General features: G+C 42.8%; 2 protein-coding genes across 3 annotated transcripts in view; both read right to left on the bottom strand.

The window, feature by feature from the left end:
• The window catches only part of LOC311243652 (dedicator of cytokinesis protein 3-like), a gene marked incomplete at both ends in the record, with an annotated part of 140,568 nt that extends 139,888 nt beyond the window's left edge, over positions 1–680 (bottom strand). Inside the window, one exon of the mRNA XM_084332960.1 lies at positions 644–680. Coding sequence (XP_084189086.1) covers positions 644–680 — 37 coding nt within the window. The remainder of the gene's footprint in view (positions 1–643) is intronic.
• A 15,414-nt stretch (positions 681–16,094) lies between these two features.
• Positions 16,095–16,267, bottom strand: part of dcaf1 (ddb1 and cul4 associated factor 1) — a 70,627-nt gene continuing 70,454 nt past the window's right edge. For both annotated transcript variants that reach the window (XM_084333249.1, XM_084333250.1), the window contains exon 25: positions 16,095–16,267. This exon is cut by the window's right edge. The gene's annotated coding sequence lies outside the window, so the exon portion shown is untranslated.

The raw sequence follows: 16,267 nt of genomic DNA, 5'->3' as shown, positions 1-16,267 counted from the left end.
AAGAATTGCGATCTGCCAACGACGTGTGCACGGACAGCTTCACGATAAAAGTTAAACGAAATTCAAACTCAAATGGTACAAAACAAGTGTTTAGTCCTTGTCGCAGCAGCAGGCCTCTAGGCTTCGGCTCAGCCGTCCACAGGTAGGCTAACAGCCGACTCCTGCCAGCCTACACCTGTTGGAGGGACGCAATCTCATTGCCCTCTCGTGGTTTCTACACGAATCGCCTTTTCAGATGTGATGCTGTTCAAAGAAAATGAAACATTAAGCTTTACACTGACGCATTAAAGAAATGTGTAATGTGGTGTGACACTGATGATAAAATACAGTTTACAATTAGCCTAAACAGACAGGCAACAGCGATAGTAAAGATTATGGTATATCATCCCACGCAATTTGCCATCCTATGCAGTCATCTGCCGACTGCCGTGTATATCAGCCATAATAAGCTATATGTGTTTTCACATGCTATAGCGGCCAAATGAATAGAGGACTGAGTTAGTATGTTGAAAACGCGGAATGGCGATGAATAAAATAACGTTATGGGTGTTTCTCCAAAAATTGCCTGTGCAGCGTTGACTGATAAAAGTCGATTAGACGCCAAACGGTCGAAAATGGACAATAAAGGGTAGAATGAACTCACCAACTCCAATTTTTTCCTCTTCTGTAGGTATCCACATCTTTGGTTATTTCCCCTCCGGTAGACCAAGCCACATTATGTCGATATCGTGAGAAGATGCTGCCGAATGAGAGCTATAGGCTACAAATGATCCCGCGGCTCCTTATAGATCGAACTGCATGTCTGGAGCGGAATCTGTTGCCTTTACGTTTGTAAAAAGAAAGGACCATCAATGCCTTGGGCTTTAGCTCCCGTCTATTATGCCCCGGTGTCTCCGCGCCGTCTCTCCAATCTGATGCAGTCTCCGTGTCCTGTCCACCTACCAAACACACACAGACACACACACACACACACACACACGCACACGCACACACGAAGATAATCTAATATCCAAACGCTAATATTGCAGCCGCATTTCGATTGGAACGGGAATAGTTTCTCCCGAGATTTATTTATTTATTTTCCCGTCGGTCATTATAGGCTATCATCGCGCTGCCATCAGTCTGTTAATCAGCTATAATCGATCGCGCCGTGATATCGTTCCTGGTGAATGGGCTGAATCGTAAGATGCTAATAGCAGTCGTGATATTGCTCACCGGTCCAAACTGATCTATCGGTGTAAGAAAATATGAGAAAACTGCAATATACCATAAGCTGCGCCATCTTCATGGTCGTCACATGACTCGTTTTGTCAACACTGATGTGTCAAGCATTTGCAAATGTATGCACTCTCCCCGTTTCTCGGAGACTGCGTGGCAATAGCATCCATCACAAACTGCGTGTTCCCATGCAGGCAGGATGCTGAGACTCATCCAATACCCCTGCGTCTTGATTGAATCTGTGGCCCCGGGGCAGTAAAACCAGCCCATAGTATTACATCAGTTTACTGGAACTACCACAGGACAGAAGATGTGCTCTATAGGCATTCTTGGCTGAGTCATTTCACAAGAAGAGCCAGCAGCATCAGAAGCTCTGCCTTGGTGCAGTCACCCCCCTGCATGAATGGGATGCAACTCAACTGGGTCCTTGGATCATAACAACCAACAAAAAAAAGGGTCCACAATTCAAACAACCAAGGAGGTGATGAATCCATTCCATCATAGATCGAAATCAGAAAACCACTTGTTCACATCATTCACATCTAAAACACTGCATATTGATTAGGATTCAGCATGTCCATGATGGACAAGAGCCGTTCTGTCACCTCTTGACCTCAGTTTAGAAAGCTGAGCCGCAAACACATTGTCCGGTGCCGCGCCGGTGGTCATGGTGGGCACTGTTTTGGTCAGCACAGTGCTGTTTTGGTCAGGACTGTGCTGTTTAGTTTTTATTATTATTATTGAATGGATCTATTGGTTCACATCACTTGAATGCATCCACAGTGGTAAGTTCTGCACTGCACTGAAAGGGGAACATGACAGAACCTGAGATCACCAGCATGATCTGTGGCCCTCCACAGGGGTCAGGAGGCTGCTAAGATGTTGCATTTGGTCTATTATTTGGATGCAATTTAATAATTATGTTTGACAACTGATGTTGAAATAGCTTGCTTATTACAAGGAACAAATGTGATGATATAAAACCTAAGACAGTTTACTTACTAGTTACGTTTGTAAATGATCAGTGTTCAGTCACATGATCCCATTCCATTTTGACCTTTGCCCTCCATGTAAAAAGGTTTGGCCGCCGTTGCCTCAGACCTTAAAGATCTCCATTTCACCCTGATGCACACACAGCAATATTATGATTATGTAATATATAATTATTTGTAATACATACACATTGTACATATTAGACACAATGTGTAAATATATTACTTATGGCTATAACAGAATGTACATTATGTACCTTTTTCCCCTGTGGTTGATTAGTACTTTATTTAAAAAAAAAAAAAGTATTATCTTTTTCCCCCTTTCTTTTTCCGTTTTTCTCCCCTCCCAATGTTAGTTGTTATGCCAATTCCCAATCCCCTTCCTGGTCGTTGCGCACTCTACCCCCTACCGTCGGTCTGGGAGGGCGGAGACTATCACATGCTTCCTCCGACACATATGTACCCAGCCCACCGCTTCTTTTCACCTGGCAGCGCGGACTCTCACTGGGAGAGTGTAACGTGTGGAAGGTCACACTCCAGATCCTTCCTCGCTGTGCAGGCGCCCCGACCGAACTGTAGGAGTCGCTGTTTACAACGACCCGGACCCACCCACCGGCTTCCCTCCCGCTGACTCTGCCAATCGAGCCAGTATGACGGCCGGGCAAGCCGGAGGCAACGCTGACAGCCGGATTCGATACCAGTGTCTCTTGCGTTGGTGATGAGCGCTTAGTCCGCTGCGCCACCCAGCCGCCTTTTATTTACATATTTTAAGCGAGATCTTTTCCCTTGGAATGTCGCCACAGACACCCAGTTCATAATACTTGGTAATGCTGCATAGCAAGGGGTTTCATCAGTGGACCATAGGCTCATTCACCATTGTTTTACCTCATTCAGCGATAGATAGTGACATAACCCTTTCACTACCACACTACAGAAGGTTAACCTTTCACTACCACACAGTATTGAAAGGGTTAACCTTCCGTCGTGTGGTTGTGAAAGGGTTAACCGTTTGTCGTGTGGCAGTGAAAGGGTTAACCTTCTGTATTGTCACCGTGAAAGGGTTAACCCTTTTTGTAGAGTGGTAGTGAAAGGGTTAACAGACATTTATGGAGTTCTTCCAAGACTGGCACTTTAAACTATGGGTTGGGACCCATGTCACCGGTGGGTCCCCACTTAATTAGAGTACCAGTATGTTCCAGTGTGACTCGGTCACAGCAGGGTGGGACTAATTATCTTGGTTCAGATCAAGGTTTAAAGAACCCACGCCTTAGATCCGCATCACCGTTCACGTTTTAAGACTATAGACCAGTCATTCTCAACCCTTTTGAAACAAAGATACATTTGGCAGAGAGCAAGACAATAGAATCCCAAGGAACATGAAATGACTGGCTGTTGGAAAAACAGGACACAAAGCCGTGTGTGATTATAAGCGCCAGTGAACACAATGGGGCTGGACTTCATGCCATACCATTTGAGTGTCACATCAATTTAGTCTACAAAGCCAGAAACTTCAACACCTTTTAGTGTACCATTTACAGTATAATGCGATTCCACTCCTGATACATTAGCTGCTATCATAATTACGCCCAGCTTCAGCTGAAGGGCAGAGGGTTTATACAATGTTGCATTACAGGGTAAAACACAACTGAGCCTAATCCTCATGAATATTATTTTTAGGAACAGTAATATTTTTGCCTTGGAAATGTTGCAGTGCCAACTCAGTATTATCTCACCCTGACCTGGTTCCGACCATGTTAGCGGCAGTATGCACTGATAAAACAGCACACGTCCTTCTTAACCACACTCTTTTTGGTCGTACACTCTCTGCATAATGTAAGACTAATAAGGCTACTAGTATTCTGTACTTCACTGTGTTCTCCTGATATAGTCATATGGGTATCAAACAGGAGGAAAAACTGTCAGGTTTTAAACTGTGTGAGTATCAAACAGGAAGAAAGACTGCCAGGTTTTAACCTGTTTAAACAGTAATTCAGAACTGTTCTGCACTGCACTATTTTACTCTTTTATTACTGTCTATTTTAAAATTGTCTATATTATGTGTATCAGTGATAATCAAACCGTAAACAAAGGGGGCTATTAACACTTTCAGTGCCAGCCATTTTATCCATCTCAGATGGCCAGCTTGATGGTCGTTTCCACGGTGTTTCACTATGTTTGCAAAGCTGTGTGTGTGTTCTGTATTATAGCTGTGGAGACAATGGTGTGGCTCATCTGACAAACACTACTTGTAGTGCAACATGGAAAAAATAGTTTGTTTCTACACACTGTAGTTTGTAGTTTATTACACGCTAAAGATCGCACATTTCCAAGAGAATCCAGTCTTTTTTCATAGATTGCGAGATAAAACGCGTTATGTGCAATAAGCTCGAATCGTTCTGGTTGATTCCCTGAATCCCCAGTAGTTTTAACTCAAAACTGTGATTGTGTTTGCCGAGCATGTTTTACGTCGGGTGAAACACAGAACTGTGATCGTTAGAAAAACACGTTTCAGGTTCGGTAAAATAGACATAGCATATACCTTACCTTACTTACTTACTTTTACTTAGGCCTTTTATTCCTTTCGGAACATAGGCCATTGATGAAAAGTGTCCACCCCCGTCTGTCTTGCGCCATCCTCTCCAGCTGTTTCCACGTCAGTCCCATTGTCTTTTTTTTCTTTTTTTTTATATTGATCTTTTCCCCCCTCCTTTTTCCTCTGATTTTCTCCCATCCCAATGTTAGTCGTTATGCCAATTCCCAATCCCCTTCCTGGTCGCTGCGCACTTACCCCCCACAGTCGGTCTGGGAGAGTGGAGGCTATCACGTGCTTCCTCCGACACACGTCTAGCCAATCAACCGCTTCTTTTCACCTGGCAGCGCGGACTCTCACTGAGAGGGTGTAACGTGTGGAAGGATCACACTACCCCCCTTAGATCCTATCCGCGCTGAGCAGGCGCCCCGACCGAACTGTAGGAGTCGCTGTTTACAACGACCCGGACCCACCCCGACATGCTTTTCCCACCCTCTAATACAGCCAATTGTATTAGTGTGAACGGCCAGCCAAGCTGGTGACAACGCCGGAGCTGTGAGCTGGATTCGAACAGGCGAATCCAGCGTCTCCGGTGTTGGTGACGAACGCAATCTCCGCTACGCCACCTGACCGCCCTCAGTCCCCTTGTCTTGAGTTCCTGCTCAGTGTCTCTTCTCCAGGTGTTTTTGGGTCGTCCTCTGCCTCGCTTGCCTTGTGGGTTCCAGGTTAATGCCTGTTTGGTTATTGCGGTTTTGTGTCTTCGAAGTGTGTGCCCAATCCAGCTACATTTTCTCCTGGTCAGCTGGACCTCCACTGATTCTTGCTTGGTGCATTCCCACAGCTTGATGTTGGTGATTGTGTTTGGCCAGAAGATCCTGAGGATACGTCTCAGACAATGGTTGATGAAGGTCTGCAGTTTATTGTTGATGTTAGTGGTGGTTTTCCAGGTTTCAGAGCCATATAGCAGAATGGATTTGACATTGGAGTTGAAGATTTTGAGCTTGGTGTTGAGTTTGATGTTTCGGGTTTTCCATATCTTGTTTAACATGTTGAATGTTGCTCTTGCTTTTCCTATTCTTGCCCTTACGTCTTCCTCAGTCCCGCCATCAACAGCTATAACACTACCCAAGTATGTGAATTTGTCAACCTCTTTCAGTGTCTGGCCCCCGATGGTTATGGGGTTTGTGCTTTTATTATTGACTCTGATTACTTGAGTTTTTTGTCCATTTATTTTGAGCCCAAGTCCAGCTGCAGTTGTTTCTAGCAGCTGGGTTTTGTCTTGCATCTGTTGATGGTTGTGTGAAAGTAGTGCGATGTCATCCGCAAAGTCCAGGTCTTCGAGGTGCTCCGTTAGACTCCACTGGATGCCAGTCTTTTTATTGGTTGTGGTTTGCCTCATGATCCAGTCGATGCATAGGAGGAAGAGGAAGGGGGAAAGTAGGCAGCCCTGTTTCACGCCGGTGAGCACTTTGAAGTGTTCTTGTGCACATCCGTTATGTAACACTTGGCATTTCATGTCCTGATACATGTTCTTGATTATGCTGATGTATTTTTTAGGGATTCCATAGTGTGCCATGCGTTTCCAAAGCAGCTCGCGGTCTACACTATCGAATGCCTTTTCAAAATCTATGAAATTGACATAGACAGGTGCGTGCCATTCTATGGATTGCTTAGCCAGAAGGTTGCTTAACCTTACCTTAGCCAGAAGGTATTCCAAAAAGAATAATTCCAAGTGATCACATCGCTATCGCGATTACCAGTTTATTATGTCTATACACGTTTCGATGGTAAAATACGCTTAGGCGGAATTTCGAGGCGATCAATGTGAATCTCTGTTCAAGCAGGAGGAGGAGCCCCTACCAAAAAAAATTAAAAAAGGAAGACGTGTATCAACACCAAGCCATTCCAGTTCAACATCAGACACAGACGATACTGCCACCTGGTGATAGTCGATCGGCATTGCAATTCAAACATATACCAACGACCCAGTGATGGCTAGAATGATCCGGATGATGATTTAGAACGGGGATCAGAGGAAAAATATCAAAGGATCAAAACCAGAGAAATCTCGGGTCTGGCACAGAATGTGTTAAGAACTTAAGATGTTAGATCCTAATATGAAAAACGATGTGATTTAAAGTTCTAGTCTTACCTTGACTTTGTCTATTTTGATGTTCGTTTTATACTTATTTTATGTCTGCACTTTATGCATTCCTCTTGATCTGCCAATTTTGTGCACATTTTATGCCTGTCTTTTTTTACTTGCTGTGAAGCACGTTGATCTGCAATTCTTGTATGAAAGGTCCTATACAAATAAAGATTATTATTATTATTATTACACTTTGGGTGCCGGAAAACGATTAAACACGTCATTCCCGGCCATGCTCAAGTTGCCGAAGACGCTTTACAGCGTCTTTAATATCAATATTTCAAAAATCTGGGATCGGATTCATATTTCCCCTCCGCTGGCCTGAGATCCACCAGGAGGACCCACTGAGCTCTCTGGCGGTTCAGGAGCGCCATCTGGTGGCCGATCGGCGCAATCGCTTAACAGGAAGTGCCGTAGAGGTTGTGCTGGTCGGCCGTATTACTTCCGGGCACTCGCTATAGGTCCCGGGACTCGATCTCGACACAGTACATAGCGATCGATTGCCAATAACTCGATAAACAACATGATTTGGACGTATATACCATTATACAAGCTGGAGATGGACCGGGTAAATCGACATCCCATAATGGTAAAATTTCTACTCTACGATGATCGCCCAACAGCGCGCGGAGACTGGGGTGAGTTTTAGCGTGTAAAATTACCGTCTTCGATACTAACTGCTATTATCAACATTTGACCCACATTAGATGATTGGTATAACGCTGCCCACGTAATTATAAACGCCCCCTAGCCCATCCGGTCAACATCAGATGACGTGTAGTAACTTCTAGAAGTACGTCTAGTTGGAATTTTTTATATCGCGCTGATTGCCATAAAACTGTATTGCATCATCAATATAATGTATTTGGGGCTATAGATCACGTTCTGGAGAAAGCTGCAGAAAGAGATGAAAACATACTTATACATTAGACCATACTTTACTATGAATATGTGAATGAAAAAGTTTAACGTTGCTACACAATGAACAATACATATAGGACTTTGAATGGGCCCTAATAATGGCAATGTAGCAATAGAATTTAAAAAGTTATAGCCCTGCAAAGAAGGGGACTTTCTCTATAGACAAATAGAGCCGGCAACCTACGGTTGATAATGAATTTAACCCATGGCAGCCAAAGTGTTATTATTATTATTATTATTATTATTATTATTATTATTATTATTATTATTATTATTATTATTATTATTATTATTATTATTATTATTATTATTATTATTATTATTATTATTATTATTATTATTATTATTATTATTATTATTATTATTATTATTATTATTATTATTATTATTATTATTATTATTATTATTATTATTATTATTATTATTATTATTATTATTATTATCATCATATGATAAAGATATCAGGTGATAGATGTTGAAGTCCCAAATGCCCCCACCCTATCAAAACAAATATTATAATACATAAATAATAATAATAGCTTTACTATTATTTGCTGCATACTGTTCTGAACATGCAGTAGAGTCCATGTGAACTACAGTATCCAGTGTGCCATGGCCTGCCTCAACCCGCATTTACATTTTACATTTAGCTGAACGCTTTTATCCAAAGAAACTTACAAGTTCTGTACTACAAGTCAGCAGGAAGGGTATACAACTCTTTTAGCTGATTGATTGATTGATTGAAAACTTTATTAACAGATTGCAGAATGGGTACAGTACAGTACAGCTCAATACATACAATTGTTAAGGGGAAGCAGACCAGAGAAAGACTTTCGTCTTGTTTACATCAGGGTCCCCCATTTTCAATTCATCATAACATATATGACATACACGACATACAGATAGACAGTACTGCTACATCTATACATTTATGACATACCAGATTTGCAAATACAGTACTGTTTGTGATACAAAAAGAGTCCAGAAAAGAGAGTATATATACATTTGACGTAGAACCTATACATTTATTTGGAGGAGGTTGTGTAGGTGGGTTGGGGGGACTGTACATTGGAGGTGGTTGGGTGGGTGGGGTGGGGGACACTGTACAACTGTACAAGCAAAACTGTACATTGGAATATTGACAAAACCATACTTCGTCATTTACTGTACATTGGAGGGGGTTGGGTTGGGACATTTACAGGGGCCAGTTTCGAATTGCAGTCTCCCGTAGGTGTTCTTTGAGAGTGGTTTTGAAAGTGGGTAGTGATTCACATTCCTTTACAGCTTTGGGTAGGGCGTTCCACATTGATGTGGCATAATTGCGAAACGTGTTTAGTCCCTTGTTTGAGCCGAATCTGGGTTTAACATGATTTGTGGAGCTCCCTCTGGTGTTGTGATCGTGGTATTCACTGACCTTTGGGAAGTATTTTGACATATACATGGGTACCTTGGTCGTGTAGTGTATCTTGTAGACCAGGCCCATTGCAAGTTGCTGTACTCTGTCGTCTACTCTAAGCCATCCTAGGTTGTCAAAGTGGGCAGGGGTGAGGTGGGTTCTAGGAGTAAGGTCAAGCAGTAGTCTGACCAGTTTGTTTTGGGATGTTTGTAATTTTGTTTTTAGCGCCTTTGAGGTGCTTTGGTACCATGAGGTGCAAGCATAGTCGTAGTACCCTTGAATGAGTGCTCCTGCCAGAGTCTTCAGGGTATTCTTATTTACCAGTGAGGAGATCCGGTACAAGAATCGAGTTTGTTGGTTGACTTTTTTTATTACATTGGATGCCATTTTGTCACAGGGAAGATTTGCCTCTAGGATGGAGCCCAGGTAGGTAATTTCATCTTTCCTTGTGACAATATTGTCACCCACTGTAACTGAGAAGCCGTCGGTCTTGCTGAGTTTGTTATTTGAACCGAAGAGAATGGACTCTGTTTTGCCCATGTGTAATGATAGTTTGTTATCAGCAAGCCATATGCAGATTCTGCCTAGTTCGGAGCTGAGGGTTTTTTCAACCTGTAACTTGTTCCTGTCAGAGACCAGCATGGCTGAGTTGTCCGCAAACAGGAACAAGTTGCAGTCACAAGCTGACAACATGTAATTTGCATAAATTAGGAACAGTAGCGGTCCTAGTATGCTTCCTTGTGGAACACCACAGCTCACTGTGAGGGGGGGGGGGGGATAGGGTACCATTTACCTCCACCATCTGTTCTCTCCCCTCCAGGTAGGATTGCATCCAGCTCACTGATAGACTATCAAAATTGTCAATCAGAATGGTGTGATTGACGGTGTCGAAGGCCTTTTGTAGGTCCAGCATGACCATGCCGCAGTATTTGCCCGCGTCCACCTCTTGTTTGATGTGGTCGTTTAAATAGAGAAGGCATGTGTCAGTGGAGTGGGATGTTCTGAAGCCAGATTGGAATTCATAGATAGCTGAGTAACACACATGCACACATTGAGTGCATATAGAGACATAGTGTATGAAGATGCATTAGTGGAAGAGTGCATGATAGTAGAAGACAGTAAGAAGGTTATAATATATATATTTTTTCCCCCTTTCATTTAAGATATTGATTGAAGAAGTGTGTTTTTAGTCAACGGCAAAAGATTGGTTGCGTTTCAGTCTGTCCTGCCATCCTGTGCCATGACTAGATGAATGGAGAGGGGTGATGTGATGTACATCAAGTGTCAGGGAGTTTGATGCAGTGTGGGAGGGAGGGCAGTATTCAGTAAGGTAATGTCCCTCCATCACATCCCCTCCATGAGTGACTCCCGTCTGTCTATTACCTCAAGTGGAACACTGTGGGTGGTGTTCTAATGTATTTTATCAAATGGAGGGGGAGAGTGTGTATATGTGTGTGTGGGGAGGGGGGTATCATCTCAAACAAACATTTGGATGGGGAATAACACAAATAAACTGTGAACAACAAGCATGATATTGATATACCCACTGACCCCCGACGTCTGTTGAATGCTTTCTGGGTGTACTATATGCGTTTGCTGCGGAATCTGGTAGTAAAGAAACAAATTTGAATTTAATGGCGTGAGATTAAAATTGCCTAGTGCTTTCTTCTCCATCTCCTGTTTGGTGTTTTAGTTTGTTTGTTCCCGTCATGCTGTCGGACGCCTTCCTCGGCTTAGCGAGAGCAGGTCATGCTTTTTTGTGGCCAGCCTGCCGCTACAGCGGCACCGTAGAGCACTGCGCGCGTCGAGCGGTCCGTTGGCAACCGGGCATGGGCGGCGGGTGTATAAGGCTGGGGCAGGCTGTGCCTTCCCAGACCAGTCGACACATTATTTTTATTTATTTAAAAAAAAAAATTAGCCTTTATTTTTTCCCCTGTGTACCTGTGTGTGTGTGGGGGGGCTGGGGTCCGTCAATGGATAGGTGTGGTGACACTTAACATTCCAGACGGCCTGAATACACTGAAGACTGGCAGGCAGGAGCCCCCACCCACCCCCACTTCAAAACATGGTTAAAAAAGAACTTGTCAACAACATCCCTGCAGAACTCTAACACCATATGCTTGCCTGTACCTAATATGTAGAATTATTGTTTGTTTGTACATTGTCTGTACATGTCTGATGTAAATATTTAGCATTTATATATAAATAATATTGGGCATACTGCAGAATTAGGCAGCCTGTCTGTGTGTGTGTGTGGGGGGGGGGGGTCGCCCAGACGGAGGTGTCAATGGGTAGCTTCTGCTGATGCATAATGAATGAATGGTGAGTTGTTTAAAATGACAACATACATGTGTTAATTATTTGATTTGATTGATCCGAGAGACCGAGAGAGATTGCTCCAGAGCATCTCAGAGCATTACATTTTCAACTCGACCTATTAACGTGAACTGCGAACCACAAGGCACCAGCGCCAGCGGCCGCCGCTGTTGAAATGTATATAATATATATGCGCAGGCTGCTGGCTAGTGTGTGTCTTGTGCTGCAGCCGGCTCGCTGGCCGAGGTGTCAACGACGAAGGTGTCAATCTGTGGCAGCGTTTAACATTCCAGGTATACAGGCAGTAACCAATCACGCATAGGCTCAGGTTAAATAATGTGGCCAATCACATCATTCACATGATCATCCTGAATCTGATCCCGCAGGCAGAGTAAAGCAAACATCTGTGTTCTGATTTCAGCCCGCCGATCGCTTTGTAGAGAAGCGAGGAGGCATAACTAGCGATCACCTGAGGCTGTATGTTGTTTTATCTTGGCAAACAAGGGCTTGCTCTAAGAGGACACGATGAGAGTCCGAGTTCATCAAATCGTGGACACTTTTTAGAGCTACTGTATGTACATTGTTTTCAAAGCATGATGAGATCTAAATTACGAAAAACGTTCACTTCATTGCAACTTGTGATTCAATTCTCACCAAGACGAAACGTCGCATTTATCTGCATTAAGGTAAGACAATGGTTCATATATTATTGGATGCCTTCATTTGAACACTTAATTTGCACTATATATAAATGAGTGGGGCTCGCTGTAGTATAGCCAAGTAGTGTGTGTGTATATGAAATCAGAACCTGGACAGTTTGCGTGAAACCAAAAATAAAAGGTAAAATTTTTCTCGCGCTACACGCGAGGGGGCGTTCCCAATACAGCCTACCTAGAACATAAGCCCATCCGCCGCCTATGCAACCGGGGTTTAACGCGGTGAAAGCTGCCATCAGTTTCCACGCTCCCAATTACAGCAGACCATAAGAGCGAGCAGAGGAGGTAATAAGAACCATGCAGTGGCATCTCATCAATCATCTGCTTTCTCGCTCGTGCGTGCGCGAACACACAGGCTCTTTTTCTCACGCTCACATGATCACAAACTCACTTGCGCACTATATCGCGTGCACTCCTTTCTGCACCGTTATCCTAGAATACGCATTGTATTTATGCACACACACACACACATCGATTCACACGCTCATGCAAACACACATACACTATTCTGGAATTTTACTTGACTCATCTGGATGTTGTTTAATGCGTCCTATTTTTATCTTGAGGGGGAGGACAGGGAATTTGATGGCAAAATAATTGTATGTACAACCCAAAAAAATCAAAGACGATTCAATAATGCTGCTTAATTGAAAATGTGTCACATTAAGGCATAGAAAACAATCCAGCAGCAGAATAGTATTTAATTTCATACAACTAATGCATAACATAATAATCCTATTTCAAATTAGTTGCAGTTATCGCTCAAATCCCTTTCAAATGTACAGTGGCTATAAAAAGTATTCACCCCCCTTGACTTTTTGCACTATTTTCCACAACAAGCTCTTGTTCAAAATACTCTCAATTCTAGAAATGTAGGCAACTGGTGCATTTTATATAGCGCTTTTATCCAAAGCACTTTACAATTTGTTCCTCATTCACAGAGACGGCAGAGGCAACCATGCATGGTGCACTGCCAACCTGCATATCAGCAGCAGTGAGGGGCTTAGGTAACTGCCCGGGAGGAGCGGGAATCGAACCGGGAACCTCCGGATTACCCGACGACTGCTCTACCTCCTGACAAATACAAAATAATCTAAAAATATTTGGTATGAATCCAGTCCCTGAGGTTTCAAAGAAAATATAAATCATCAGCTCCATCATCCCCATAAAACAAAAAGAGGTAGTTTCAGCAATGATTCCTTTTCCGTCTCATTATGGAAGTAAATGGAGACATTGGACAGGATGACAGGAACACATCACTAGAACAGCGGATTAGATTATTATGAGACACTTCATATGTGAATATCTTCTAAATTATTATTTGAAATGAGGACTGCATACTCAACCACGCATTATGTGAAATAAGCACGTAATTTAGTGGTTGAGACCAAACGGTCCTCATTCGACATGGTCCGGCTTTCCACTAAGTGCAATAAGCACCAAATTACCGTATTTCACTTAATCACAATGTTAGTGCATTTTCAAAGAAACACAAAAAGAACTATTTTTGAAACTTTATTTATAGTAAAAATACTTTAGATACATACAAGCTGTACAGAAACAGTTTCAACAACCTTGACGCGTGTCTCTTTAAGAAACAGAAAGAATAAATTCATACCAGTAAGAATGAATTCATATTCATAACAGGCAAAACATGATAACTATGAATTCTTATCCGTTGGCAAGAAGTGTGAACATCAGAAACATTCATTTTATTAGTCTACAAAATCTTCATCCCAGTAAATCCTCAAATACTCTTCCCACCAAAAAGGTTTTGAAGCTCGACGAGATGAGGTTTTGAAATACCAGCCTACCAAAGCTGAATTGTATAACCACGAGCCAACAGCTCAAGTTTCCCAGATTTATTCCTGGTGTTTAGCGTGAGACCAAATTGTATTCAGACGCTTGCAACAGATGTAAACAAGTCTACTATATTATACACACCATTCCCAAAATTAACCCCAAGTAATTACAAAACATCCTCAGTATTCAATGTTAAATAATACAGTATACCCATGCTTTATAGGCAGCACAAAACCTTGAGGTTTCTTAAGCCACATCAGCTGAGCCCAAATACATGGTATACACAAAAGGGGACAGAAACAGAACAAGGGAAGGCGAGCGATAAGGCCTCATGATGTCATCAGCTGACAAAACGAGCGATAAGGCCTCATGATGTCATCAGCTGACAAGACGAGTCCACGTTTTACACTTTAAAAACTAAAGAACAGTGTCCAAACATATGACTGTGTTGTCCAGCGTTTGGAGAAGCACCATGATTTACTTTATTTCCTATGTACACAGTGAGATCCAGAGGCAGCGGTCAGGGATGGCCCAGGAGGGTGCCATGTTTTGGTCATAGTTTTGGTCTATGTGATTGGAGACCATGGCTGGAAAATGAAGGACACGAATTTGACTCCAGCTGAACAGTCAGCAACATGTGTTTTTGTGCACTACAGTAGCTGCCTAATACAACACTTCAAAAAAACCTGCTAACCTACTATGCACATCTCTCACATATCCCAGAACTCTGAACAGTTTGGCACACATTCATTTAGTTTGAGTTACTGAGAGTTAATACGTTTGAATATGCCCTCCAGTGATGTCATCAGAGGACACTGAATCCTTGTGTTACAGCTCAATGAAATGATGCGATGACCACAAGGATTCGGTGTCTTCCGATGACATCACTGGAGGACATCATCAAAATCAACTCTCTAACTGTCAAAAGTAAATTAATGTGTGCAAAACTATTTAGTTTTGGATGTGTGAGATTATGTGCATAAATTAGCTTTTGGGGGGGGGGGGGGGGGGGGGGTGAAGTGCCCCTTTAAAATAATTATCAGGCCATTATGTCAGGTGGTCCGGTATGATGTCAGGTCATCCAGTAGAGCACCACACTTTGAGAAAGTAGGGATGCAAATTTTGGCAGGTTTTCTAACTGGTCATTGACCCTCATTATAACGGTTAACTGACAAGCTTTAAGGTGCTACAGAAAAAAAGCGGTCATTTCGATCGGTCATTAACTGACGTGCTTTGGAGCGCAAGCTCCTCCTTTTGCGGATAAGCTGACGGAACACAGCTGGCACCAACAAAATCCTCCAGAGGACTTCTTTCCAAAGACTCTTCCATCTGCTGAAACTCAATGCACTCACATATGTGATGTTCCATTCAAAATGGCAATGAAATGAACATGTTATTGTCTTCTCAGTAATACCATCCCTAATGAATGACCTGCCCAGCTTCACAGGCTCATCAGTCTTTATGAATGAATGCGCTGAATCCTTTTTTCAAAACAAATCACTCGTGCAAAAAAATAAGAATAAAAAATTCAGTTCACTGTGCAGAAGCTTACTTTCTGTTTGGAGTTGATGCAGGTTATTGGGAGAACAGAACACCATGTTCAGAGATGGACAGTGTTTGCCTATAATTGCGCTCAACATACTAGTAACCTGGGCAATGTTTCACTGAGGACACCTTGAAGTGAGGACAGGAAGAAAGTGGTGTGTGTGTATGCGTGTGTGTGCGTGCGTGTCAGTAAACCAAAAACGTTGATATAAAGTTTAGCAATCGATTTTACAATTACTACAACTGAAACCAAGAGAACGTGTTATAATTTGGCAAAAGCACAATGGTAATTTCAATTCAGCTCTTGTTAAGACCACGTGTAATTTACCCTCCCCTCATCTCAGCTCGTTTTAGAGGAGACCACGTGTCATTTACCCTCCTCTCATCTCAGCTCGTTTTAGAGGAGACCACGTGTCATTTACCCTCCTCTCATCTCAGCTCGTTTTAGAGGAGACCACGTGTCATTTACCCTCCCCTCATCTCAGCTCGTTTTAGAGGAGACCACGTGTCATTTACCCTCCTCTCATCTCAGCTCGTTTTAGAGGAGACCACGTGTCATTTACCCTCCTCTCATCTCAGCTCGTTTTAGAGGAGACCACGTGTCATTTACCCTCCTCTCATCTCAGCTCGTTTTAGAGGAGACCACGTGTCATTTACCCTCATCTCACACCACAGAAATAC

Source organism: Notolepis coatsorum, assembly GCF_963971535.1.
Source record: "Notolepis coatsorum genome assembly, chromosome: 17".
NCBI lineage: Eukaryota > Metazoa > Chordata > Actinopteri > Aulopiformes > Paralepididae > Notolepis > Notolepis coatsorum.
This window is presented reverse-complemented; position numbering and strand designations above follow the sequence as displayed.